The sequence below is a fragment of the Mesoplodon bidens genome (assembly GCF_964165515.1).
Source record: "Mesoplodon bidens genome assembly, chromosome: 19".
Lineage (NCBI taxonomy): Eukaryota > Metazoa > Chordata > Mammalia > Artiodactyla > Ziphiidae > Mesoplodon > Mesoplodon bidens.
In genome coordinates, this window is record NC_138179.1 from 37,510,508 (window position 1) to 37,537,246 (window position 26,739).

The 26,739-nt window shown below is 55.0% G+C and overlaps 1 protein-coding gene across 1 annotated transcript; it reads right to left on the reverse strand.

The window, feature by feature from the left end:
* Positions 1 to 4,431: 4,431 nt before the first annotated feature.
* Positions 4,432 to 26,739, reverse strand: CDC42EP4 (CDC42 effector protein 4). Its single transcript, XM_081220303.1, has 2 exons — positions 26,593 to 26,739; positions 4,432 to 7,112 (listed from the first exon to the last, which is right to left on the reverse strand). The coding sequence occupies exon 2, from the start codon at positions 6,991 to 6,993 to the stop codon at positions 5,947 to 5,949; it is 1,047 nt and encodes a 348-aa protein (XP_081076429.1). The 5' UTR covers positions 6,994 to 7,112; positions 26,593 to 26,739; the 3' UTR covers positions 4,432 to 5,946.

Consider the following 26,739-nt stretch of genomic DNA (forward strand, 5'->3'; position numbering starts at 1 on the left):
TCTTGGTTCATTGTACTGTTTGTTCAAGGCTTGTTTTCTCTCTGATCTATTTTTATCCTATTGTATTTTAAGTATTTGTGTAAGCTGCCTCCAATCCTTTTTGGAACAAGGCAGGGTAAAAACAAAACAAAACAAAACAAAAAATTCAGCAGGGCCCTGTGGCCCTGGCGGGCATTTTTTTTTTTTTTAAGGTAGATTTTATTTTATTTATTTATTTTTGGCTGCGTTGGGTCTTCGTTGCGGTGCACGGGCTTCTTATCGCAGTGGCTTCTTTTGTTGTGGAGCTCGGGCTCCAGGTGCGCGGGCTTCAGTAGATGTGGCACGCGGGCCCAGCAGTTGTGGCCCGCGGGCTTAGCTGTTCCGCAGCATGTGGGATCTTCCCGGGCCAGGGCTCGAACCCATGTCCCCTGCATTGGCAGGCAAATTCTTAACCACTGCGCCACCAGGGAAGCCCTTGGTGGGCATTTTTTAACAGAGCAAGTTCATTTTCCCGCCGGGAAGGCAGCCCTCCCTGGCTCCTCCTGCCCCTCCTGGGAGTCTCCATCTTGGAAGACAGAAGCTCCGTGTGTAAGAGCAACAGGCTTCAGAGGCAAAGCCTCCAACCTCCATCTGCCTGCAAATACCTTTCCTCCCCCAGAGCGCTCTTTCCAGTCTCCCATCTGGCTGTTGGCAGGAAGCCACAGGGCCTTGAGAAGCCTGCAAAGGGGAAGTAGAGAGACAAGCTCTCCTGCTTTTATTCCTAACTTTGCTTTCCCGCATCTTTTTTTTTTTTTTTTTTGCAGTACGCGGGCCTCTCACTGTTGTGGCCTCTCCCATTGTGGAGCACTGGCTCCAGATGCGCAGGCTCAGCGGCCATGGCTCACGGGCCCAGCCGCTCCGCGGCATGTGGGATCTTCCCGGACCGGGGCACAAACCCGTGTCCCCTGCATCGGTAGGCGGACTCTCAACCACCAGGGAAGCCCCTTTCTTTTTTTTTTTTTTTTAATTCTTTCTTTTTTTGTTGAGGTAGAGTTGATTTACAGTGTTGTGCCAGTCTCTGCTGTACAGCAAAGTGACTCAGTTATACACATAGATACGTTCTTTTTTAAATATTCTTTTCCATTATGGTTTATCCCAGGAGATTGGATATAGTTCCCTGTGCTACAGAGTAGGACTTGGTTGTTTATCCATGCTTTCCTGCATCTTAACTCAGGGTCTTCGGGGTCCAGGGATACTTTGCATGCAGGTTATTGCTGCGCCAGGAAGGGTCCCCGCCCAAGTGTGGAGTCCGGGCATTTGGGAGGCTGCTGTGTGAAGGCCGAGGTAAGCTGGGGAAGGGTGGGGGTGCCACACACACACCTGAAATAGCCAACCCCACCCCCTCCGCCACCCCGACAAGGACCACGCAGTCTACCGGCTCAGCCTTTCCCTCGTCTGTCACACCACAGAGCCAAGCCAGCCCCGTCCATCTCACAGCCTCTGCTCTGCTCCACTCACCAGACTTGAGCCAGCGCCGCCTTCTCCAGCCTCTGTCTTCCCATCTGTAAAATGGGTGGAGGCTGGTGGTGCACCAGATCCTAAAATGTGAAGATCCTAAGAACCCCCTTCCCGCAGGTGTCCCGAACCCCTCTATTCCTTTCCTATTCCTTGGCCCACTTTCTTCTGAGAACATGGTGCAACCCTGGTGAAGAGGAGGGGGTGGCTGGGGTGTGAGAATGGAGTCGAAGGGGAGCCCTATGGGACCAGCCTGGACCCCAGCAGGAGCACGGCCCTGAGGCTGTGGACAGAGACAGCGGCCAGCCCTGAGTGACCCTGGGAATGGCAGGGGCTGCTCTGCTCAGCACACCTGGCACCACCTGCAGGGCCCTTTGGCTGATGCAAAGCAGCAGTAGCTGCTGAAAGGGTCCTGGAGCTGCCAGTGGCTCACCTGGCAGGAAGCACACCCCCCTTTCTCTTGGGCACACCCCTACCTGCGGGGCTGTCAGCTAGGTCTCTCTCTGCACTACTCTGCCCAGCAGGTCACTGGCGCCGCCTGATCATTCCGGGCCCCAAAGTGGACATCACCAGATTGGGACAGTGATTGCAAGGAAGGGCGGGCTTTGGAGCCCTCGCGTGGGTCCGTCTCCACCTCCTCCACTTGCTAGCCCGGTGGGCCAGTGGCAGTCCTAGAACACAGAGCCCTTATCATGTGAACAGTGCACAACAGCAAGTACCCAACAAATAAAGAGCAGAACCCCTTGAGGAGCTGGGGAGGCGGAGGGGAGACACCCCAGTGATGGCTGGACCAGGGTGGGACTCATCCCAGAGCATCTTCGGGCCATGACTGCAGCCCTGCCTGAGGCAGAAGGTTTCGGCATCCCATCACATTTTTGGAAGTATTAGCTGCGATCTGAATTAAAATTACTAAATGATTGCCCAGAAAGAGTTCCCAGCTCTTGCTTTGAGTTGTCAGAGGTGGAAGGGGCCCTACAGAACATCTTTAGGGTAAGACGTGCCCTGAGGGGGCCCTAGGCTTCTCCGGCAAAACCCAGAGACAAAGGGGAGGGAGGAAGTATCCGCCCCCAACCAGGGAAGCTCTTGTTCAGTCTGTTTGTGTACCTCCGGACAAACAGAACTTCTGGTAAAAAGCTGAAAACGACTGAGCTACTGCCTAACTGTAAAGATGGAGAAACTGAAGCCGCCCAGAGAGGGAAAAAAACTGGCCCAAGTCCACACAGCAAACCAAGGTTAGAGTTGGTGGCTAGGCTCGTCCTGCCTGGTTATCCCATGCTTGTCTGGTGCGCCCGTTGAGCCCCCAGTCAGAAAGCATGCTCCCAAAGTGTGGGTCCAGCCAGCCCCTGGGTCTCCCTAAACATATAGCGCTTTCCCATCAAGTCAAAAAGCAGGTCTGCAGCCTTGAGGAGGCTGGCTGCTCCCAGACCCTCAAGAATCTGGGTGAGTGGATGTGGGTGGAATGGGGGGTGGGTGGTACCCTATGTCTGGGAGGCACAGCTCCCACCCAGGTACCATCCCCCTGAGCCTTGCTGAACAGTGCATTTCTCTCTCCATTCCCCCCAGGGCTGGGGGACCCCATCACTCCCGCTGGGCTTGGGTGTGCGCCCATCCCCCCTCCCTCCCCCGGGGGCCACCACCCCACCTACTCATAACTCTTGTCTTAGCCACATCCCTCATTACCTCTAATGAGCCAATCTAGGGACAGAGGGACCTGGGCGACATTTTAATTATGCTTCTAATTGCTTCCCAGGAGGAGGATGAGTACATGCCCAAATTTCTTCCCTGGAGAGGGGCAGGGTTTCCTGGAACTCAGCTGCGCTGGGGCCCCCAGGTGAAAAGGAGGGCACGCAAGGGGCTTCAGGGGCAGAGACGCACCCACCCAGGCTGACGTTCTCTCCTTAGAGACGCGCCCACGTCAGAGGGGAAGGGGTGAGGGAGGAGCTGGACCAGGGGCTGGAGGGGTTCCCGGGTCCCACCCAGGGCTGACACACCCCCTCCTCACTTCCCCAAGAAGCTTTGAGGTGCCTGTGAGTGTGGAAAGGGTTCTGACTCTGCCACTCGGTGACTTTGGAGAAGGTGGCCATGTGGCCTCTGGAGCACATCTCTGCTATAAAATGGGGACACCAGAGTCTACCTACCAGGGCCAGGAGGCTGAACGGAGACCACACCCCCTGTAAGTTGATTCTCCAGGTCAGATGGTGAAAGGGAGGAGGGGAAGGAGGTCGGCACCTTTCCCGGCTGCAGCCCCACGCGGGTCGGGCACCTCCCTCGGTTTAATAACAACTTGGGGGACTTCTCTGGTGGCGAAGTGGATAGGACTCTGCGCTCCCAATGCAGGGGGCTCAAGTTCGATCCCTGGTCAGGGAACTAGATCCCACACGCGTGCCGCAACTAAGAGTTTGCATGCCACCAACAAAGGAGGCTGCGTGCCCCAACTAAGAAGCTGGCAAACCGCAACTAAAGGAGCCCTGGAACCGCAACTAAGGAGCCTGCCTGCCACAACTAAGGAGCCCATGTGCTGCAACTAAGACCTGGTGCAACCAAATAAATAAATAAATATTAAAAAAAAAAAAAGAAACTTGGTAAACACCACGGCAGTGACTGTGTCTGCAGCCCAGCCCTGTAAGAACAGCACGATGCCCATTTAACAGATGAGGAGGATGAGGCACAAGGTGGCTGCATGACTAAGTGCCCGAGGGCCCCCAGCGGTAAGTGGCAGTCAGGACACCAAATCCCAGAGCCCCCAAGGGCCTGCCCAGGCTGATGGGCACATGAGGCATTGTCCTTCCAGAAGCTGGGGAGTAGTGCAGGAGGGGCAGGCCCCACAGAGACAGAGAGAGAAGCCACCTCAGGCCCCCGAGTGCCGTCAGGGCTCGGGCAGCCCCAGCACCCTGAATCTGCACCCTCACCCCTATCCACCCGCCCACACACACACACAAAGCAGAGACAGACACCAGGCATGCTGTAAGGCCTTTTATTTTAATGTTTCCTTGCTGTTTTTAACATTTTCACGGAAAAAAAATATATACAGTTTAGAATCTGGAACTGACTGCTGTCTAGATGGGTTTCAAGGGCAGCAGCTGGCAGGGGCTACATGGCTGGAAACCAGTGGGCACCCAATTCAAGAACTAAGGTTGTGTCTGAGTCCAGATCTGGCAAAACGCAGGAGGCTAGGGCAGCTACACCCGCCGCCAGCCCTGGCTGGACCCCGTGGCAGTACTGTCCGTCCCCCTCCTTCCACTGGCTACAAGGCGACAGGAGAAGGTGAGTCAGCCTGTTGCCAGGACAGAAAAATCATCATCCGTGAATCCTGGGGGCTAGCACCCGACCTCCACTCAATCCCCTTGGGTGGGGTTCTAAGGGCGCAGAGTGAAATCTGAATTTCAGAAAGACAACAACTAATTTTTTAGCATGAGTGTATTACAAATATGGCATGGGGCATACTTACACTAAAAAAATTATCCTTTGCATGGCTGAAACTCTAATTTAACTCAGCATTCTGCTTTCTGTTTTGTTTTGTTGCTAAATCTGGCAACCCTATACCCTCAGGACCACTGACTCAGAAGTGGGGAAGGGGGCTCTGCTGGCAGAGGCCTGAGAAAGGAAAGGGAAGTAGTCAGTCTGGGGGTTGAACAACCCAGTCAAAAGAGGTTTTATCCCCCCATAGGAATGACATTTTCTTTTTAATAATCATTTTCCAGAAATTTTCTACACTGGCTGCCTGTTGTCGTTAATAGCTATGGGGGAGGGGGCCGAGGACAGACACGCACAGACCTCCACCCCATACAGTTCTAAATAAAGTTTGGAAGCACTTAGTATAAAGGTTTTCTAAAAGGATTCGTTTTCCTTCTGGTGGCGGGCCTACAAACACGGTTCCCGGTATCGCTCTAAAAAGATTTAAACACAACAAGAACAAACAAACCCAGAGGGACTGAGCAAGGGCTGCAGCCTGTCCTAGTGTCATCCTGCAAGGGCCCCCTCTTGAAGTGCCTTCCTTCCGTTCTGCATCCTGTTCTCACCCCGCGGAAGGGGTCGCGTTGAGTGTACACATTCAGTCCGCCTTTCCTCCGAGGGGCTCCCCGTACAGGAGCTGGGGATAGAGGGAAGGAGGGGCCGGGACTTGTGACCTGCCATGGGCGTTTATTCCGGCGGCCACCGCCGGTCACTTATGGCTGCACGTGGCAGGGACTCAGGTTGACAGCGGACATCCACTGGAGGCCGGGAGAGGAAAGCCAATTCCCGCGGCGAGAACACAGCCCCGTCCTACGAGCTCAGGCAGGGCAGGGTGTGCAAAGCAGTCAGGCACCCGAGCCACAGCTCCAAGTCCTCCGAGGGCCCTCAGGCTCGGCCAGCGCCCCTTATCCATGAGGTCCAGGGTCTGTCTGGGGCCCGCAGCCAGGATCCTGGCTGATCTTGCAGGGCTGGGGGGCAGAGGGAGGAGACAAAGCCAAGAGCCCCCACCTCCGGCCGGCCTCACACTCGGATCTCGTCCTCCTCCTCCTCGTCCATAAAGGAGAACTCGGGGTCCGGCTGCCTCGGGAGAGTGGCCCGGGCCCGGTCCGGCCCCCGGAAGGCGGGGCTGCGCTCCTCCAGGACCCCCGAGGCGCAGCTGGACAGGGAGCTGCTGTCCCGCGTGGTGTGGCTGCTGCCCCCGCTGCGGGCGGAGCCGGGGCTGGGGGCCCAGCCCTCCTCCGGCAGCGCGCGCGAGGGCAGCGCGGGCAGGTCCGGGCCCCCCGCGCCTTCCTGCCTTGCCGGGGGAGCGGCTGCCGCCACCGGCGGGGGAGCCTGGGTGGGGCTGCCTGCTGGGTCCTCGTCACCATGGCAACCGGCCTCCCCCTCCTCCTCCGGTGCCCACTCGCCCTTGTCCATGATGCTGAGGACGTCGCCCAGCATGGAGGGCCCCAGGTCGATGTGGAAGGACATGATGGACTCGGCGTGCTTCAGCCCAAAGCTGGCCTTGGGTACCACGGGCAGATCCGCCAGGTCCCCGAAGGCCTGCTCGTCGAGGAGGGGGTCTGGGGAGTGAGGGGCGGAGGCCCCATTCCGCCGAGGCCCCGCCTCCTCTGGGCTGCCCTCCCCGGCGGCCTTCCTCACGGGGCTGGAGGACAGGCTCTTGGGCAGCTTGCTGGAGCCCTTCTCGGCGGCCTCCTTCTCGTTCAGCTGAGGCAGGGACATGGCATTCTTGACGAAGAGGGCCGAGTCCCGCAGGGGGCCCAGCACGTCCCTGTGCTCCCGGTCCCCCCTGCTCACTGACTGCGACCGTTTGCTGCCCCGGAACTTCCGGGACAGGAGGCCGCGTTTGGAGGAGGCGGCGGCCTGCTCGTCCACGGACTCACTGTCCAGCTCCCCAGCCTTGCTGTTGAGGAAGGAGGTGTCCCCAAAGGCGTCCCCCGCCCTGCCCACGTGCATGGTGTGGCGGAAGTCGCCCAGCGGGGCACTGATCATCTCGGCCGTGAGGTCCACTCGGGAGCGGCGCTTGGAGTGCACGGAGCTGGACACCAGCTGCTTGAGGATCGGCATCTTGCCCGGGGGGCGGGGGGGGAGGGGAGGAGGGGGTCCCCTCCAGAGACAGCAGGCGGATCTGAGGTCAGATCTGAAGTCCGGCGGGCGGAGGGGGCGATAAGGAGGAGATCATAGGGCTGCAAGAAGAGAACAGCAGGGAAAGGGTTAACCCAGCTGTCCGCTCAGCACAAAAGCCCATCTGCCCAGGGGTTGTTGTTATTTAAACCTCTGCTCTCCTACCAAAACTTAATGGTGTGAAATAAGCCGGCAATCAATTTCATGACCCTGCCTATTTCCCCTCGCACAGGCTCTCCGGTTAGGCGAGCGCTTTTTGGAGCTCAAGTAGCCACAGGCACGCTCTCCCTGAGACTTGAGCGAGAGAGCCTTCTTCTAAAGGACAATGCCCCCCGCACCCCGCAACCAGGACGCCCCTAGAGGCGGAGGTACACAGGCAACTCCAGGCAGCCGACCCCGGAGAGACGTGACTCCAGTGAACAGCCAGTCCCGAGACACGCTGTAAGTCAGTTCTCCCTGCTGCCTGACCTCAGCCCCTGTGGAGTCAGTGGACACCTCATTCTGAATCACGGTCCTTAGAGGAGGGAGAGGAAGGCACAGGCCCCAGGGAGGCGCTGCCTGGCACCTCCACAGACGTGGGCGGCAGCTCACTCTCTGAATCAGAATCGGGTGGAGCAGCCGGGACCCACAGGACCAGCTCCCCAGCCCTCGGGCCCGTGGTGGGTGTCCCGAGGTGAGGATCCTGCCTGCGACGTATCCACAGTGGAGCCCCAGGCTCTTTGCCAAGGATCCACCCTCCACCTCTCAGAGACCAAGACTGGGAAACTCCCAGTGTCTTCAATCACTAGGGGTGCAGGGAGGCGGAGACTAAGCCCTAGATGGCCGAGGCGCCCTGGGAACGCAGACCCCCAGGTGATTAATGAGCCAAAGAGCATCAGCAGGGAGGTCAGGAGAGCCTCTGAGATCTCCTGGCAGGTACCACCCATGCAGCTCCTGGCAAGGGCCAAGTGGAAGTCCAGTGTTGAAGCCAGACCAGCCCCCAGTGCTAAACCCAGCAGCGCAGGGCTGAGCAGAGTGGGGTGATGTGGGCGCAGGGACTTAACCAAGGCTGGCGGGTGAGGGGGTGGTCCTGGGCCACCAGTCCTGCTAACAGCACAGCTCTCATCGGCCCCCGCATTCCAGGCCCATCCTCCCTGTTGCCAAGGGCAACCCGGGATGTCCCACCGGGTTTCTTCCTCACCCCCGATGCTGCCCTAAGCTAGGCCACCACATCCCAGTTGGCCCTGCTTCCCCTTCCCCCATCCTTCACCTTTTGGCTAAATCAAAACCCGACCAGGACTCTCCCGTGCAGAGCCCCCGATCCCACCCCCAGTCCCTGCCTCACTCCTCGCTGCTCCCCCACCCCTGCGGTCCGCCCTGGCCCTGAGCTTCCGTCTCCCGGACTCCAGGGCTGGACATGCACAGCTCCCGGCTAGAATACCTGTCACCTGGCTCACCCAACGTCTTCCAGGGCTCAGCTGAGCTGTCACTGCTTACAGTAAAGCTGCTTTAGCCCAGGTGAGACCTCCCGACCACCTCCTGCCCGACCCCCAGCACTGTGGACATCTTTGCTCCCAGCAGGCACTGGCTCTGTCATTCTACCACTGCTGGCTCGGCTCGACTGTCATCTTCCCACTGGACTATGAGCTTCCGGAGGGTTCCAAAGGGCCTGTCACCACTGAATCCCGTCCAGCAGTGCATGGCACAGTCGGTCCTCAAACACCTGTTGAAAGGCCAACACCTCCCTCCTACCCCCCACCTCCACCCCAGCCCCTTGGTTGCTCCCTTTCTGCCTTCCTGAGCCCAAGGACAAGGTCACTTCAGCCTACGGCCCGGCTCCAGGGCTCCCAGCCTGACCTCTCTGTGCCCTCTAACCCCCTCCCCACGCTCTCCCGTTCTTTGTTCCTTGTCCCGCTGCTGATGCCCAGCCAGATGGTCCCCCCCAACCCCCAGGCAGTCATAGTGCTTGTCACTCCAGGGCAGGGGAGGGTGGCGAGAGCCAGGTACCAGGGCTCACCTGCCACACAGGTGAGCCCGGCTGGGCGGAGTCAGGTGAGGACTCCTCTGAAAGGCCTTGAGATGACCCACTACAGTTGGTCAGCTCCCCCTCCTCTCTCTCCTCCTTCCCCCCAGACCCTCAGGAAGTTCGCTTCCCCTACCTCTGACCTGGCCCCTCACTGCTGCCCATGCCCTGGGATCTAACGTCTAAACAATTAAGACACGGAACAGCTAGACCAGGTTTTGGCAAACGTTTTCCATAAAGGTCCAGACAGCAAAGGTTCTCAGCTTCATGACTGACACGGTCTTGGTCCCAGCTGCTCAGCTCTACCTTCGCAGTGGTAGGAAAGTAGCAGCAGACCGTATATAAACAAGTGGGCACGGCTGTGTCCCAATAAAACTTTATATATAAAAACAAGTGGTGGGCCAGATTTGGGCCATAGTTTGCTGACGCCTTAACTAGACACGTGAAAAGTACTGGCCTTAGGGTCATCCCCTCCACATCGCTCCGGGAGAGAGTCACCATATGTGACCCTCTGGGCCAGCCATGGGCTCTCAGGCCAACGTTGGGGAAAACTCTCTTTGGCTAAACAAGAGAGAAGGAGGATGGAGTGAGTTGGCCTCAGACATGTTCGGCATAGAAGAAACTCAAACCAGGTTTCTAAGGCACTCTTGGTACTGGAGAATCCCTCGGGCTTCTGCTGCCACCAGGGCAGTGAAGCAAGAATAGAAAGGGTCCACGTCTTCAACCTGCCTGCAGTTCAGCTCCTGGCTCTGGTCACAGAATCCTGTGTTCTTCAGCTCTTCCATTTTCCAGATGAGAAAACAAGTTCATTGAAGCAAAGTGACTTATCCAAATTTATGTGCCTAAGAGCAGAGCTGGGTTGGAAGCCGGTCTCCTGGTCCAGTGCTCTCTCTGCTCCGTGCCAGGCCTCTTTCTGGCCTTCGGTGGGTAGCATCTCCGGTCAGTTACCCTCCCCAATTCTGGCTGGAGGAGTCCAGAGAAAGGAGAAGCCTGGCCGCTGCCTCAAGAAGATTCCTGTATTACCCTGGAGCAGATTCTGACACTGCCGACACCTTTAGCCAGAGAATTCTCTGTTGTGGGAGCCGTCCTGCACATTGTAAGATGTTCTGCTGCATCCCTGGTATCTACCTACCAGATGCCAGTAGCCAAGTGTCCCCTGGGGGGCAAAACTGCCCTGGGTTGAGAAACCCTGCCCTGGAGTGAGCGTGCACATGTGAAAATAAAACACATACTAATCACCAGGTGAACAGAAAAACAAACAAATTAAAAAAAGAAAAGAAAGAAAAAAAAAAAAAAAGAGAGGGAGGGAAGGGAGGGAACGTAAAGGATCAGAATTGTGAGATCAGTGACATGAAGCTCCAGAGTTGCGTAAGGGTTTCAAAATAACGGCAGGAATCCCCAGAGCCAGTAAGCGTCAGGCGCTGTGGTCTCCCTGATCTTAAGTGCTCATTAAAAAGAACAGAAAGGGAAACCGCAGGCCCAGCTGCCCAGGGCTCGGCAGAGATGGTGCAGACCCGTGGCCACCGGCAGGGACCAGGCATCCTGGCCATCGCGGCTACAGGACAGAAGGGCCCCCACCCCTGGCACGTCCTCGAGGGTAGAGCTCGAGATCAGGATAAGAGGGCTGGCGGGGAGGTGCCTAGGCCCCCCTGCACAGCCCCACAGCCCAGGAAGGTAGAGCAGGTCTGGCCAGTGCTTATCTGCCGTCTGTGGTCTCGCTCCCTGGGGTGGGAACGAGGCTTTGCGGCTTGTGAAAAACCAAACCATCTTCAGTATCCAGCATGAAAATGTCCCGAGTCCTGAGAGTCGGGGCCCAGATGGAGTCCCCCACTGGTCCCCCAGCTCAGCAAGGAGGGGCTGCAGCAGCCCTGGGGCCCTACAGCTAGAGCTCAGGCTGGACAGGCCAGGCTTCAGGGCTGGCAAGAGCTCACTCACCGGGTTGTATTAAATCCTTGGTTTTATGGTACCCTCATGACATTGTCACCCTAAGCTTTGACCAGAGAGCAATTTGGGGGTGAGGAGGTGAAACTCTGAGTACAAGTACGAGCAGGTGCCCTGGGCCAGTCCTGGGGGCAGTTCGGGGGGGCCTGAGCACCCACCCGGAAAGGGACTGTGCCTAGGGAGCTGTGGCTTCGGGAGGGGGCGTGGCTAAGCCCTGTGACCCAGCTCTGGGGGAGTGGCTAAAACAGGCCGCCAGATGACAGGCGGCCGCTCCCCACAGCCCGCCCTGGGGGGAACTCCCCGACCCTGCCACCCCGGAAGCCACATCCCCCTTTCCTGGCAAAGCAAGGGAAAACGGAGCAGCAACTTGCATCTCTCCAGCCTCTGCTGGAATCAGATTCTGCTACCATTGGCCCACTGACCACAGGACATTCCTGTAAGCCAGGGGCGATGAGCCCTCCCTGCAAGGCCAGGCCCCCGGTTGCATTGACATCAAGCACACCCTCAGCTCAGCTCAGCTCCCGGGACGGGAGAGGACAGCCCTGGCCTGGACCCTCCCTTAACCTCTCCGGCGGGCCGTCCAGAGAGCACTGCCCTCCCACCTCAGCCCAGCAGCTCCCAGACAGACCCGAGCTCTCCCGGGGCAGCCAGGCAGGGCTTCCGCCGTGCAGCTGACCTGGAAGCTCACCCTGGCACACAGAGCACACATGCCTCAATGCCCACTGCCACGGTCACCGGGCAGCCAGCCCCTCCATCACCATGCCCCCTTCTCACCACCCATCCTGTCCGATTCCAGCCCCCAGCAACGCGGCATTTGTCACGATGACTTCGGTCGCGGCTTGGACTGGATGCAAGTGGCTTTGTTCCCTTATTCATTCATTCACTCACTCACTCATTCACTGACTTACTGCACACCCACCAATTTCCCCATAACTCCTCTGGGCCCTGGAGACAGAGCAGTGAACATAACGAGGCGGACAAGCCCAGACCCCCTGGGCACACTTGTGGTGTGAGTGTGGGTGGGTGGGCGACGGGGCTGTAAACACGCGAATAAAACGGTATCTCGTAGTCCTCAGGGTCAAGGGGGAAACGAGGGAGAGTGAGCACGGGAGTTATGGGCTGTGGGAGGCCCCTCTGAGAACCGAGGGATGAGAAGGAACCAGGCATGCCAAGAACATGCCGGCAGCGGGGACAGCATGTCCAAAGGCCCTGAGGGGGGAACAAGCTTGTGTTTGAGGAACGGGAACGAAAACCCAGGGGCCAGGTCACACAGGGCCCTCCCAGGAAGCCCAGGCCGGAGTTTGGATGGCGTTCTAGGTACCAAAGGAAACCTCCCTAAGCAGGAAGCCATCCCATCTGTGTGTTTGGAGGTTCCCATGGCAGTGGCTGGATTAGAGGGGGAGGAGGGGAAGCAGGAATTCAGGGCAAAGAGGATGGGGGCCAGGACGAGGGTGTGGTTAAGGAGATGGACAGAGGGGGGCACATCAGAGGCAGGTTTTGGAGCTGGAGACACCAGGAGCTGAGGGCCCGGAGAGGGGAGGAGAGGGAGGGCAGACTCAAAGGGGAGCTCGAGCCCAGGAGTCCTCTGCCGGGGTGCGTCTCAGCCGGCACGCCAGGGACCTTTCCCTCGGGGTGCAACCAACTTTCTGCCACCAGAAAGAACTTGATTTTGCCAAAACGGGGGAAGCATTCTGCTACACGACATCTGTCAGCTGGAACAACAGGCTGCAGGGGATTGTGCAAGAAACGCAGCGCGACGCGGGCCACGATGCCCTGTAAGAGGTTAGGGGCTCTGGCTTCTGTCGCCAGAGAAAGATCCAGCGCTTTCTGGAATGCTCCCCAGCCTTATCCTGTGAAGATAAGGAGTCCCAGAGAAAGGGGAAGACTGTTTCGTTCCAACAGCTGATGGACAGCAGAGGGAAAGGATGAGAACTGCGGGTGCTTTGATGCACACACTGTTACACAGAATAGGAGGAACTTCAGTGGGGGCTGTGTGGTTATTTTTAGCTGACTTCAGTATATTTGGAATCTTTTAGTTCCTTCACTAACAGTGCCACAAGCCCTCTCATATCTGAAAGTGTGCTGTTTGCACCAGGATGGTAGGAAGCACCGTCTTAAAATAATCTGAGCCTGAATATCCACAATTAAATTTAAAAAGAAGGGCTTCCCTGGTGGCGCAGTGGTTGAGAGTCTGCCTGCCGACGCAGGGGACATGGGTTCGTGCCCCGGTCCGGGAAGATCCCACATGCCGCGGAGCGGCTGGGCCCGTGAGCCATGGCCGCTGAGCCTGTGCGTCCAGAGCCTGTGCTCCGCAACGGGAGAGGCCACAACAGTGAGAGGCTCACGTACCGAAAAAAAAAAAAAAAAAAATTAAAAAGAGAAGAAAGAGCCCAGGATAGAAATGTGAAATATCGCTATCATAACTCCTGTACTACTTGTGTATCTGTGTCAAATATCGCCTTAAAATACCTGGGTGTGGAGCAACCCCACTCAGAGATAGAGGGGATAAATTCAGAGATCTGCCCTGGGTCATGGATGGAAGGTTTTATTCCCACACCCGGGCTCCAGCCACTAAAATAGCCCCGCAGGACCCAAAGTGCAGGGGCCTCCACACATCAAAATAGGGAGCGTGTAATTTATGCACACACACTCGTATATCTTTTATAGCTTATATACATGGCTATTGTCAATCCATGCAGCAACGAATATGTTTTAGTTTTCTTTCTTTTAAAGAAAGTCAATATATGACATAGAAGTTCTGGTGTTTTCTTATCACATCTCAGTGGATTATTCTGCACACCCCTGCGGGTGCCACAATACGGTACCCATAATGTCACATGACTCCCACGGAGGCATCCACGATGCCTTCAACTTCAGAGATTCCTAAGACTGAGACGGAGGACACCCAGAGATTATCCAGCCTGGTGGCCTTGACTGGGCTACTGGGGTGGAGAAAAGTACTTGCCCAAGGCCAAGGTGCTGGTAAGGGGCCCAGATGGCACCGGCGCCCAGGTCCCCTGTCTCCCAATGTCTAAAGGTCCTTTGCAGATACCATGGGGGCTGACTCACTGCCAGGCACCGGGCTAGACCTTCTTGTGTCTGTTATCATCTTGGTGGCATTGAGCTTGGAAAGGGGAGGGGAAGGACTTCCCTCCCACCCAACAGCAGGTACTAGGTGCCACCAGGCAGGGAGAGTGGTACAAAACCAGGGACCAGAGCTTCCCTGGTGGTGCAGTGGTTAAGAATCCGCCTGCCAATGCAGGGGACACGGGTTCAAGCCCTGGTCCAGGAAGATCCCACATGCCACGGAACAACTAAGCCCGTGCGCCACAACTACTGAGCCTGCGCTCTAGAGCCCGCGAGCCACAACTACTGAGCCCGCGCACCTACAGCCCGCGCTCCACAACAGAGAAGCCACCGCAACGAGAAGCCCGCGCACCACCACGAAGAGTAGCCCCCGCTCGCCGCAACTAGAGAAAGCCCGTGCGCAGCAACGAAGACCCAACGCAGCCAAAAATAAATAAATAAAAAATAAATTAATTTAAAAAGAAAAGAAAAGAAAAAATAGGGATCAAATGCTGCTCAGAGACAATGGTCCCAGGACAGGGTGGTCTTGGGGCATCGGCAGCTGCTCAGAGACAATGGTCCCAGGACAGGGTGGTCTTGGGGCATCGGCAATTACGGCAGGTTCTTTGAATAGACTTTCAGTCAAGAATGATTCAGGAGTGCCCGCAGTGGGAAACCTACCCTATGGAACTATTTCAAAGCAGAAAAAAGTCCCTAACACAGACAGTCACTGAAGCCTTATTCATAATAGCAAGAGATTGGAAACAACCTAACACCCAACAAGAAGAAAATGGTTGAGCAAACTAGGAGCCGTTAACTCAACAGATTATCCTGCAGGCATGAAAAGCAGGGTCAGTGAAGACCATGCAGGACATGGAAAACTGTTTACCAAACGACATCAAGTGGAAGGAAAAAAGGCAGAATTTAGGCTTGTTTACACACAGTGATCACAAAGTACACACACATACACATTCACAAATAAAGGCAAAAGGGCAGGCAGAGAAACTCAGGAGTGATGTCAGGCTTGAGAGGAAAACAGGCTTTTTTCTTTTTAAGTTTCCTTTAATGTGGTAGTGCTGTTTGGATAATAATAATAGTAAAAAACCCCAAAGCATCAAAGGCTTAAGGCAAAAATCTTAATTTCCAAACCAGCTTTAAACTCTCAAGTTCTCAGGGTCCAGCAGCTGCAGCCCATACAAGGCGCCAGGTGGGGGCCGGGCGGGGGAGCGCGGGGCTCAGACCACACACTCTCATATCAAAAAATCTCCTGTCGAGGTCTGTTCTCTTTCTCTCCCGTCCCCCTAAATCTGCATCTACCCCAGATGGACAAGTTTATCACATCCTCGTTTTATTTTTAAGTTGTCTGGGAGGAGAAAGTAGGCAATCTATTATAAAACCTGGTGGCAGGGGAAATAGGGAGCTTAGGACCCCCCAAAAGAACCAGCTCCCCAACAGCTGCTTGAGCCTCCGCAACTGAGCAGGTGAAAAATAACCATCCCCACACCCCCACCCCGGAGACTGGCCCGTTTCCAGCGACACTGAAGCCCTAAGCTGGAGGCCAGCCTCCCTCCCACATGGCCATCCCCCAGTGGAACTCTGGGCAGGTGAAGGTTCGGTCTCTGCTGCTTCCACCGCCCCAGCTCGGCTCTCCTGATGGCTACGAAAGAGCAGAGGAAACGAGAAGGGGCGGGGTCACACAAGGACACCCCCATGCTGCAGCCACTGGCTGACCATGACCACCAGTAATGCAGAAATGGCAGCGCTGCCAGCAGTTCTCATTTATTGGGTGCCTGCTGCATGCCAGGCATTGTGCGGCGGCATCGTGAAATTTGTGCCTCTGACCCTGCAAGGAGGGTGTCACGACTGCTTCCATCGTAAAGAGAAACTGAGGCTCAGATGGAACGAATGCCCTCGCTCACTCTCCCAGCTACTAAATGGTGGTGTGAGCCCGTTTCTGGCAGACCTTGGAGCACAAGCTTTCCTGTATGAGGCGATGCTCTCTGGCTTATTCAGCTGTCCGCAGCTGAGAACGTTGCACATGGACGGAGGGATACGGGTAGGGTGGGATTAGGGAGGCTGTTCATCTAAGATAAGACCTTGGGACCAAGACTCACTTGACTGACTCCCCCATCAGAGACCTGCTCCCAGGGACGGTTCGGATGGGCTCCTCCTTACACAAGATCTCATTCCAGCTTCCTGCTCTGAGGACCCTCCCAATGTTCTGACCCCCCGGGAGGTGAGAGGCGGGGAGGACCACCCTGAAGCAGAAGCCAGGGCTCTCCCAGCAAAGTTAGAAGAGTGGGCCCAGCACAAAGCCCCACCTCAAGTGTTTCTCATGCCCGTCCTGCTCCAATCTCCATCTTGTGTTTCTTGATGGCTCCAGCTGCCAGAAAGGAAGACCAGAACCTTGACCTCACCCTTCTCCTAAAACCTCCCAGGCTGGGTGCCTGGTGCTTGCTCCACCCTCCCTGCCTGCCAGCCAATCTAGACCTTGGGCTCATTGGCCCAAGGGTGCCACTGTTCAGCCACAGTCGGGCAGATCCCGGGGAAGGGAAAGTGAACAAAGTCCCAGTCTCACTACATGCTTCCCACAGCAGCAAACAGCCAATGTCCATTGTCCAGGCATCCCTGTTGGGGGGCAGGAGAGGAGTACTGCTAGGGAGGGTGATGAACTCACTCCAGGTAATCAGGACACCGGGCTCTTGTCAGAGCGGGGGCTCACGCGGTGAACTACAGAACTTAACGATGCCCACTCTCTGCTGCTCTCTAGGGGTTATTAAATAATGTACGCCTACACTGTCCAATATGGCAGCCCCCAGCCCGAGGTGGCCGTGGGGCACTTGAAATGTGCACCCAAAGTGGAGGACTTGAAATATCCAAGTTGACATGGGCTGAAGGGTAAAATATACACTGGACTTCAAAGGCTTAGACTTTAAAAAGAGAACGCAAAATAGCTCATTTTAAAATACTGATCACATGTTAAAATGATAATATTTGGAATATACTGGGTTAAAGAAAGTGTTCATTTCACCTCTCTCTTTTTCCTTTCTAAAATGTATCTATTCAAACTGTAAATTATGTGAGGGACTTGTGTGCTACTTCTCTGGGATTGTGCTGATTTAGACATGTTGCCTCTTTTTTAATACAAGCAGCACTTTCCATTGTAGAGGGATGAATAAAGCCAACCATCACTCATGTTTGAGTGAAAATAGTTACATGTTCATAAATAATGCTACACTATTTTAGATTAAGTCCTAAGAGCCTCAGTCTTACATCCAGCAGATCACTGATGAATGCTGGGTTGTTTCAGTTTTGTTCAAACGCTGTAACAAATAGCCTTCCAGCTAAGTCTGTCCGAGTCCTTATTTCCGGAGGATACCTACTTATAAGTGAGTAAAGTTACTTTTGTGTCTCCTTAACTTGTTCTGCAGAAGGTTTTACCACGTTGCAGTCTCACCAACACAGGATGATGGTGTCTAACAACAGGCGTTACTGTGTCCTCAGCTGAATTGAAAACAAAACTGCGATCGGCACCCCGCTCAAACTGGTAATTCTCATTTCTTCTATTACTAAAGAGGGTGAGCATTTAAAGAAAATATCATTTCCCCTGTGAATTGCTTGTTGATGGCTTCTGCACATTTTTTTGGGTGGGGGCCAGGGGGCTTCACCTTTTCCAATGGATTTGTATGACTTAAAATATGAAGGCTCTTAAAAATATTGACTGTATTTTGCAAATATTTCTGCAAATGTATCATATGCCCATTTTCCATGTGGTGATTTTGTTGTTTTCTTTTCCATAGAGTGCTTATTAATTTTTACACGGTCAAATCTGTCTTACAATTTCTGGCTTTAGTACTATGAAGCAAAGACCTTCCCCACCCCCGAGTCTTATGTAAATATTCACTTCTTCTAAAAGTAATAGGTAAGGTGATAATGAAAAACTACTCATGGAGAAAAAATACTAAAAGGAAATACAAAGATGTCTGTGGCTTATCTATTTTAAATGACCCACAATTTTATAAGAAATTAAAATATAACAGTAAAGTTAGTTACTGGTTCTGTATAAAACTGCTATAAAATATGAGGAAAGAATCAAATGCGGGCTTCCCTGGTGGCGCAGTGGTTGAGAGTCCGCCTGCTGATGCAGGGGACACGGGTTCGTGCCCCGGTCCGGGAAGATCCCACATGCCGCGGAGCGGCTGGGCCCGTGAGCCATGGCCGCTGAGCCTGTGCGTCCGGAGCCTGTGCTCCACAACGGGAGAGGCCACAACAGTGAGAAGCCCGCGTACCGCAAAAAAAAAAAAAAGAATCAAATGCTACCTTCATCAGATATATATAGATACTTCCCACGGTTTCTGCAGACTTCCTTTTCTGCTTATTGATCTCTGTTTACTCCTAAACCAGGTCTATACCGTCAACTCTGTAAAATATGTTTTGAGTGTCTAGTAGAATAATATCCTTACACTAACTTTTCTCTGAAAATGTCTTGTCTTTTATAATGCAGTTAGTCTTCCAGATGGACTTTAGAAACATTTTATTAAGTTCCAAAAGAAATCCTGACGGAATTACATTGGCATTGAAAGCAAACAATAAATTAATTTGGGAAGAAGTGACTTTATCAAAACATCATGCCTTCATATCCATTTATTCAAGTCTTTTAGACACTCTCCATTAAATTTTGTGGTTTTTCTTCCTACAAGCCTTACACACGTCAAGTTTATTCTGAGTTATTTTATGGCCTCTCGTTGTGAAAGTGTTTTGTACCCTGCCCCTTTTATGTAGCTATATCTTCTGACTGGTTGTAGCTGGTATATGGGAAAGCTACAATTTTAAAATTTATATCTTGGGCTTCCCTGGTGGCACAGTGGTTAGGAATCCGCCTGCCAATGCACAGGACACGGGTTCGAGCCCTGGGCTGGGAAGATGCCACATGCCGCAGAACAACTAAGCCTGTGCGCCACAACTACTAAGCCTGCTCTGTAGAGCCCGTGAGCCACAACTACTGAGCCCTCATGCCACAACTACTGAAGCCCACCTGCCTAGAGCCCGTGCTCCACAACAAAAGAAGCCACCACAGTGAGAAGCCCGCACACCGCAAGAAAGTGTAGCCCCTGCTCGCCGCAACTAGAGAAAAGCCTGCGTGCAGCAACAAAGACCCAATGCAGCCATAAATAAATAAATGTATAAGGAAATAAATAAATAAATAAAATTTCTCTCTCTTTAATGGCCACCCTACTAAGCTTGTACTATCTTACACACCCTAATCAACCGTATAATTAAATATTTCCGGCTTTGCAAGTAGACCAGCCCATCATCTGCAACTAATAATAATTCTACCTCCCTCATTCCTCATTCTTATCTCGTTAAATTTGCTACACTCGCCAACACAGAGTTGAATACTACTACTGACAATGAAGGTCTCTGTTCCTGGCATTTACAGCGCTGTTCAAAACCTAAGTCATCCAACACAGTAGTCACTAATCACATCAGGCTGTTGAGTGCTTGGAATATTTCTAGTGCCACCAAGGAACTGAATTTTTAAATGTTCTTTCATTTTAATTATTTTAAATGAAAAGTTCATGCTTGATTCAGTTATTGGAAAACTGAAGTATGTTTAAAACACCTCGAGTGTGTGAATCTACCTTTTTAGCTGTACATTTTAGGAAATCCAAATCCTGGTTATTTATAAAATTTAGCCTCCAAATTGAGATGTGCTATAGTTGTAAGATATACACTGGATTTTTGAAGGCCTTGTATGACAAAATAATGTAAAATAAATATCTCATTACTTTTTTCCTGATTACATGGTGAAACGACAGTATTTTGGATACACTGGCTTGAATAAAGCATATTAAGATGGAGTTCACCCGTCTGTAGTGTTTTAAAATGTGGTTACTAGAAAACTTAAAAGCTCTTTATGTGCCTGGCTTTATATTCCTACTGACAGTGGTGCTGTTCTAGGGGTATTTCTGTCAATCATGATACTCACCACTGGATTCATGCAGATATTCTCAACCATCTCAGGGAAGTTACACTTCTTACAGTTTTAGGAAAATGATACCAGTCACTTAGAGAGGTTGAGTTGTGGGAAAACACAATGTAGCCTGGATAATTAATTGACCCTTTGATTGCTGGAAAAGATAATGTCCAGTCTAGCTTAAAGAGTGGGAAATGATATCTTAGATCCTACCCATGGAGCTCAGGTGGATATGCCCTCCCTGGACCATGGGTCACAGAGGAAGTATGAGAAAGGGAATGAACCTCACTGAGCCTTTACTCTGTACCAAGCTAGCTGCTTCATTTTTTTTTTTTTTTTTTGCGGTACACGGGCCTCTCACTGTTGTGGCCTCTCCCGTTGCGGAGCACAGGCTCCGGACGCGCAAGCTCAGCGGCCATGGCTCATGGGCCCAGCCACTCCGCGGCATGTGGGATCTTCCCGGACCGGGGCACGAACCCGTGTCCTCTGCACCGTGTCCTCTGCATCGGCAGGCGGACTCTCAACCACTGTGCCACCAGGGAAGCCCTAGCTGCTTCATTTTGATTAAACTGCCTTTTGGGGGGCAAGTAATAACTCTGTCCTAGGCATTTGAAAGACTTTATCACATGTACTCTTCCCAGCAATCCCCTGGAGTCAGCATCATCATCCCCATCTTGCAGACAAGAAAACTAAGGCTTAGAGTTAAATGCTTCACCCGAGTCACACTGCTAAGGACAAAGCTGTTGAAGTCTGCCTGATTCTGAACCCTGGGCTTTCCCCACTTTACCGAAAGGTGTAACAGGGGAGTGTCATAAGCATCACTGGGGCGCTGGACTCTAAGATCTGATGAAAGTTATGGACGCATGAACATCCACGGGGCACTTTTGCATAGCATTTGACTTAAAATATCCTGAGTCTGGGCTCTCCCACACTCCAGGGAAAGTACAGATAAATGCTGGGAAATATAGACCACAGGCTCCCCGCCCCCCACCAGGAAGTCCATCCTGTTGGGAACCCCTGCTCGTCCTGGGCTGGGAATGGGCCATTCTCTCCACTCTGCTTTGCCACCTTTGTCCACCTTTGTCCAGCTCCCTCTTCATCCCAGAACCCTGTGCTTCTGGGCCAGAGGAAGGAAAGCAGCAGGAGGGATGGCAGTGAAGGCTTTGGATGGGGAGGGAGAAAGCCCCCCTCACTACTCAGGAGTTACAACAGCTCCGGAGGGAAAGGAGGGAAAGGAGTGAGCCGTGACCTGCGAGTGACAGGAAGCAACAGCTCTGGAGCCAAGACTCCAAGAGCTAGTGGCTCGAGGGCATTCAGCAACTTTGCTTGTTTACAGGCTCTTCCTATAAAGAGATGTGTGTGTGTGTCCCTGGCCAGAAACCAGGGAAGGGGTGCCTGGTGGGAGCCCCACTGCTCCTCCCTCCTGCCTGGGGCCTCAGAAGGCAGGGCTTGAAATCAGATCAGCCCAACCTTGTTTGGTTTCACTTCGCTTCTACTGAGAGCGCAGCGCTCAGCTGAGGAGCATCTGGTCTTGCTCTGGAGCAGGCTGGTGAATTTCCATCTTGACCCTGCTGGATGGAACTGCAAGCCTGAGGGACCCTGGAGCCAGACTCCCTGATCACGAGCTGGCTGGGCCACACTGCACAAGTTACCTGTGCCTCAGTTTCCTCATTAGTTTTCAAAGCCATTGATAATACCGTGTACTTCCTAGAACTATTGTGAGGATTAAATAAGCTAACACAGGTAAAGCCCTTACACAAGGATGCATAAGGGGTGAGCACTCTTAACGTGTTTGCTGCGAAAATGACGCTACAATGTGTTCTGTCTCAGCAGGTGCCCTATGTCTATACCTTGAAAGGTAGAATTCCAGCATCCCCAGTGACACTCTGGCCACGGTCACCCCTCTAGTTCAAAGAGGACACATACCTTCAGTGTCACCTGAGGACACCTAATCCAAAAGGCTCCCAGGCTGACTCCTTTCAAAGTCCCTGGGGGCCCCAAGATGAACTGTTGCGGGGCGGGGCAGTGGGTGTCCTCTGGGCATTCGAAGCCCAGCTATAGACTGTAGTCCAGACCAGCAGTGGGATCGAGCAGCCCCGAGACTTGGTCTCTTTCCCTATCTGCCATCCCTTCTCTCTTCTTTAACCTTTTCAAGATGTGGGAGGAGCCTGGCTTTTCTTAGACAGGACTTCAGTTCAACAAGGTGGATGAGGCGGAGGTGGGAAAGAGAAAGCCCTCCTGTTCCTCCCTAGGATGTAGGTTAGCAAACGTAGGAATTTGGGGGACCAGCTACCAGCAACAAATAATGCACATAATCTCAACATGATCAACCCCCAATAAAATATAGCCTGGTCCTTTGGACCTAACCTGATTCTCATTAGAGGTGTAAACAAATGGTACCGCCGGCCCTAAGTGTCTTCTGTGCTCCCTCTGGTTCTCTACTCCCACCATTTGATTGAGCCTTAAACCCCAAGGGTTGCGGGGAACACAGGGGCCCTTTTTTTTTTTTTTTTGCAGTACGCGAGCCTCTCACTGTTGTGGCCTCTCCCATTGCGGAGCACAGGCTCCGGACGCGCAGGCTCAGCGGCCATGGCTCACGGGCCCAGCCGCTCCGCGGCATGTGGAATCCTCCCGGACCGGGGCACGAACCCATGTCCCCTGCATCGGCAGGCAGGCTCTCAACCACTGCGCCACCAGGGAAGCCCCAGGGGCTCCTTTTGATGCCTCAGGACCAAGGGCAACATTCTGAGGAACAGAGAAGGGCTGCAGGGAGTGGAAGCCTGAGTGTGGAGAGGAAGGAAAGGCAGGGAACAGACACCGGAACACAGAGCCTGGCTTCACTGTCACATTGGGGAGATCCGAAGCTGGGGTCTGCAGACCAAGTTCAGTTACCCCCAGAACTGCCTGGATGCAGGTATAAGAACCCAGAGACTCTCCCAGGGAGGCTAGAGGCTGCCCTGGCTGACACCATCTGTCACCCCTGATGGCCAGGGCAGAGGACGGTGGTCTGAGCAGCCCTGGCTGAGCAAGAGATGCTGTCCTTGAATACAGCCCCAGGGATCTTTCTTGCCCTGGCACTGTGGCTTTTCAGATGCCCTCAGCCCCTGGGATGAAGGAATGAGGGGGAAATGCCAGCAGTTTCTTACAGTCTGGGTAACCCCAAACTGTGCTCACCTGACCCAAAAGGGAGACCATTTTGCAGCTTGGGAGGCTGAGTGGAGACCACCAGTGCCCCTGTTGCTGGCAAAGGAGGGCTCTGGATGTCGGTGCTGCCACCCTGAGCTGCAAGCTGGCAGTGCCTGGGGGAGACTCTGATGTACGTTACTGGAAGGAAGCCCAAGGCTCCTCGTATTTTAAGCTAGAGCTTCAGGGACACCGTGAGTGGGAATGCGGGATGCTCATGGCTCAACTTCCTTCACAACACCCTGCAAGCCAAGAAAGAGCCAGGTCCAGTCATGCGCACGAGGCCCTCCCAGCACAATCCCACACCCCAGTTCCCTGTCCAGAGCAGGCTGGCAGGGGCCCAGCCTTCCGGAGCACCCCTGAGGTGCTGGCCCTCAGGACACTCTGCCAGGAAGGGTCCAGGGCTTGGTTCCTTTTCCCAAGGTTGAGGAAAAGCCTCCAGTACACAGGTCAGAAGACCGAGGCCCGGGTCGGCTCTCTCAGCTTCCAGGGCCAGATTGCTCAACGCCTCTCCCTCTGCCTCCAAGCCTTATCTCTGGCATCAACCCAGATCCTGTTCCTCCAAGGAACAGACTCCTCCCTCCTCCCACAGGGACAAGATCCTCTGAGCCTGTGGAAGCTCCAGCCACAGGAGGCTGGAGTCACAGCCCAACAGCGAGTCTGGCTGTTCCGGCCTCTGAGCCGTGTCCATTCCCACCTTCCAAATCAGAGGAGAGGGGGCACGGAAGAGGGCAATAGAGGGGTGGCCAGCTGCAAACATCCTGCCTGCCACACCTGGGCACAGCCTGTCCTGGCCGCAGAAATCAATCAACCACTCCAAAGGTGGAGGCGGTTAGGATCCCTGAACCAGAGCCAACCCGAGGCCCTGCTGGGAAAGTTCCTGAAGTGCAAAGAAGGGTCTACGAGCCCTCTCCCAGGTCAACATCTGCCCATCCGCACCTCCCCACTTTGTAGACTAGACTCTCACGTGCTGGGGGCTCCCTGGTCTCCAGTCCTGTGAGGGCAGCAGGACAGAAGCAGGCTGGGTGTGTCCCTACATCGGACTGGAAGGAGAATCGGTGAGTGGGCGGGGGTGAGAGAAATGACAGGGAAATGCAAGAGGGGGGTCAAGAAAGAGAAAGGTGGGAATCCCAGAAAAATGGAAGGAATGCTCAAAGTCCAGGCCTGAACTACGGAGTGTCACGTGAGCTATGGGTCATCAGTGAGCAGGGACTCCAGGAACTCAGGGAGATGGCAGAGGGGCTGAGACCCCAAACCACTGGCTTATTTTCAGTCCCTGCAGGGGTCACCGGGATCCTTGGGAAGACCAGGAGAACCCGTTTGGGTATCTCCCAAGGCTCACTGAACCCCCTGTCTGTAGGAAGGAGCAGCTGTCCCCAAGGACTGGAGGGGCAGAGTCCAAGTTCGGAGGAGATAAACCACACTAATCGGTCAGTCACATGGCAGCTCACACAGGGCAGCTGATGTAAGCTGGAACCCACAGGCACCCCCAGACTCACACAGGATCCTAGCTCCCCCCCAGGGATGGAGCCTCCCAAGTCACGAGTGGGTGCCCCATTACTACTTCGGGACCCCTGGGGCCACCTAGAGGCTTGGCTGAGTCCAGCCCCGGTCCAGCAAACTCCCCATTCCTGGGGGAGATCCACAGCTCGGCTTTCCCCTTCCTTTGTGCCCTGTTCTTTGTTCTCTTAAAATTCAGTCCATCCTGCCGGTGGTCCCCTCCTCCACCCCAGCCTCAGAAAGGGGGCCGAGGGGGTGGGGAGTTATTAGAAACCCAGACTGTGCAAAGAAGTTGCATTGCTGGAGGCCCTCCTGTAACCGGGCCCCTCATTGTTTACGCGGGCTGGATGGGGAGAGGCTTGCTCTGGTCCAGATGGCCTCTGGGGGTAAGGATGAGGGAGACTCCTGCTCCGCCCCCCAGCACCCAAACACCCTAAAGAGGAGCAGGGGGCTTCACACAGCTCAGGGACCCTTGCCCCGTTCAACTGCTCAGATAGAGAGCAAAGAATAGGCACTGTGGACGCAGCCCAGGGACGTGGGAGTCTGTCAGATTGCAAGGGGCTGCAAGAAGAAAAGAAAAAGCATTGTATTTCCCCTCCATTCTCCCGGGGAGAAAAAGAAAACTTCCAAAGCGCAGGCTGCGGCATCTCATCGGGAAACAAGGAATCTGGTTTTAGTTAGCAGAGAGCACCCCTCCCCCAGTCTCTCTCTCTCTCTCTCTCTCTCATACACACATACACATACACATACACACACACATACACACACACGCACGCACGCACGCTCACACGCCCCGGCTCGGGCTCCGGCCTCCCCCAGGAAGCCCGCCTAGCCTCGGCCCTCCAGCCCTCGCTCCGGATTCCCGCTCAGCACTCACCGGAGGCGGCCCGGCCCGCAGAGTGGCTCACCGGGACGCAGCCCGGGCAGGGGGGCAGTTTTGTGCCCCCGATTGGGGGCGCTCCAGGGAGGGGGCGGAGCTAGAAATGGCCGATCCCAGTTCCACCCCCCCCGAAACGGGCGATTAAATCATTAACCGACCGCTCCCGGCTCGTGGCCAGGCCGGGAGCGCTCCGCCGGGTCCCGCACGTAGCCCCCTCCCGGGCTCGGAAGCGGCCCCACCCCGCCGGTTGGCGCCTCGGCCTCCGGGTCTCCCGAGGAGGCGGGCGCGCGGGGCGGGGGCCGGGCGGGGAGGGAGGGGTGGGGAGAGAGCATTTGTTCCCTCGGCCGTTCCCTTTCCAGGCAGCTCTTCGCCCCTCTTTTCCCCGGCCCGGTGACATTGGGCGGCGTGTGCTGCAGCGCGCGTACGAGAGCTAGTGTACACGCCTCCGCCACTACGGGCGAATAATCCCGTTCTTATTCATGGAGTACTTTGTGCACTCACGCCCCGCTCGGGGAGACCGCGGGCCGCGCGCCGCCGAGGGCTGTGCTCCTGCCCCCAGGGACACACCCGGGCAAAGGGGTGGAACGTTAAAAGCCGGGTCCCCCGTCCCACCGCACCCTCATCCCCACCCCCAGCAGCGCCCGCGGCGGCACCGGCGAATCCTAGTCTGGGGAGAGGAAGTCGACTGGGAGCGGGATTTCTCCGGACTCTTCCACTCCGTCCTCCCCAGCCCCGCTCTGCGCGGACACAGGGTGCGTGGCCCCGGTCCCAGACACCCGGGCCGCCCCGCACGCGCCCAGGCCCCAGCCCTGCTACACGGGGCGGGCGCAGAAGTGGGGAGCTCTGCCCCGCTCCCCTCCCCACCGCCCCTATCACGGTTTTTTCAATCCCCTCTGCTCCCTAGAGAGGCTCGAGGTCCCCCAACCGAGCCCACCCAGGCCCCGCAGGGCACAGGTGGCTGTCAACGGCCAGAAGCGGGTGCCCGTCGCCTACCTGGGTCCGCAGAGACGCGAGCGCCGGGACGGCGCGGCTGCGCTCTCCCCTCCGTGGGCTCCGCGAGGCGCCGGGGCTGACGACCCATGTCCGCGCGGCGTCGGTTTCTCTCTGGCTCTCGGGCTTTCGGGGCTGGGAGCCTCTCGG

Coding starts and splice junctions, on each gene's coding strand:
- CDC42EP4 (XM_081220303.1), bottom strand. CDS start 6,993: ATGCCGATCCTCAAGCAGCTGGTGTCCAGCTCCGTGCACTCCAAGCGC.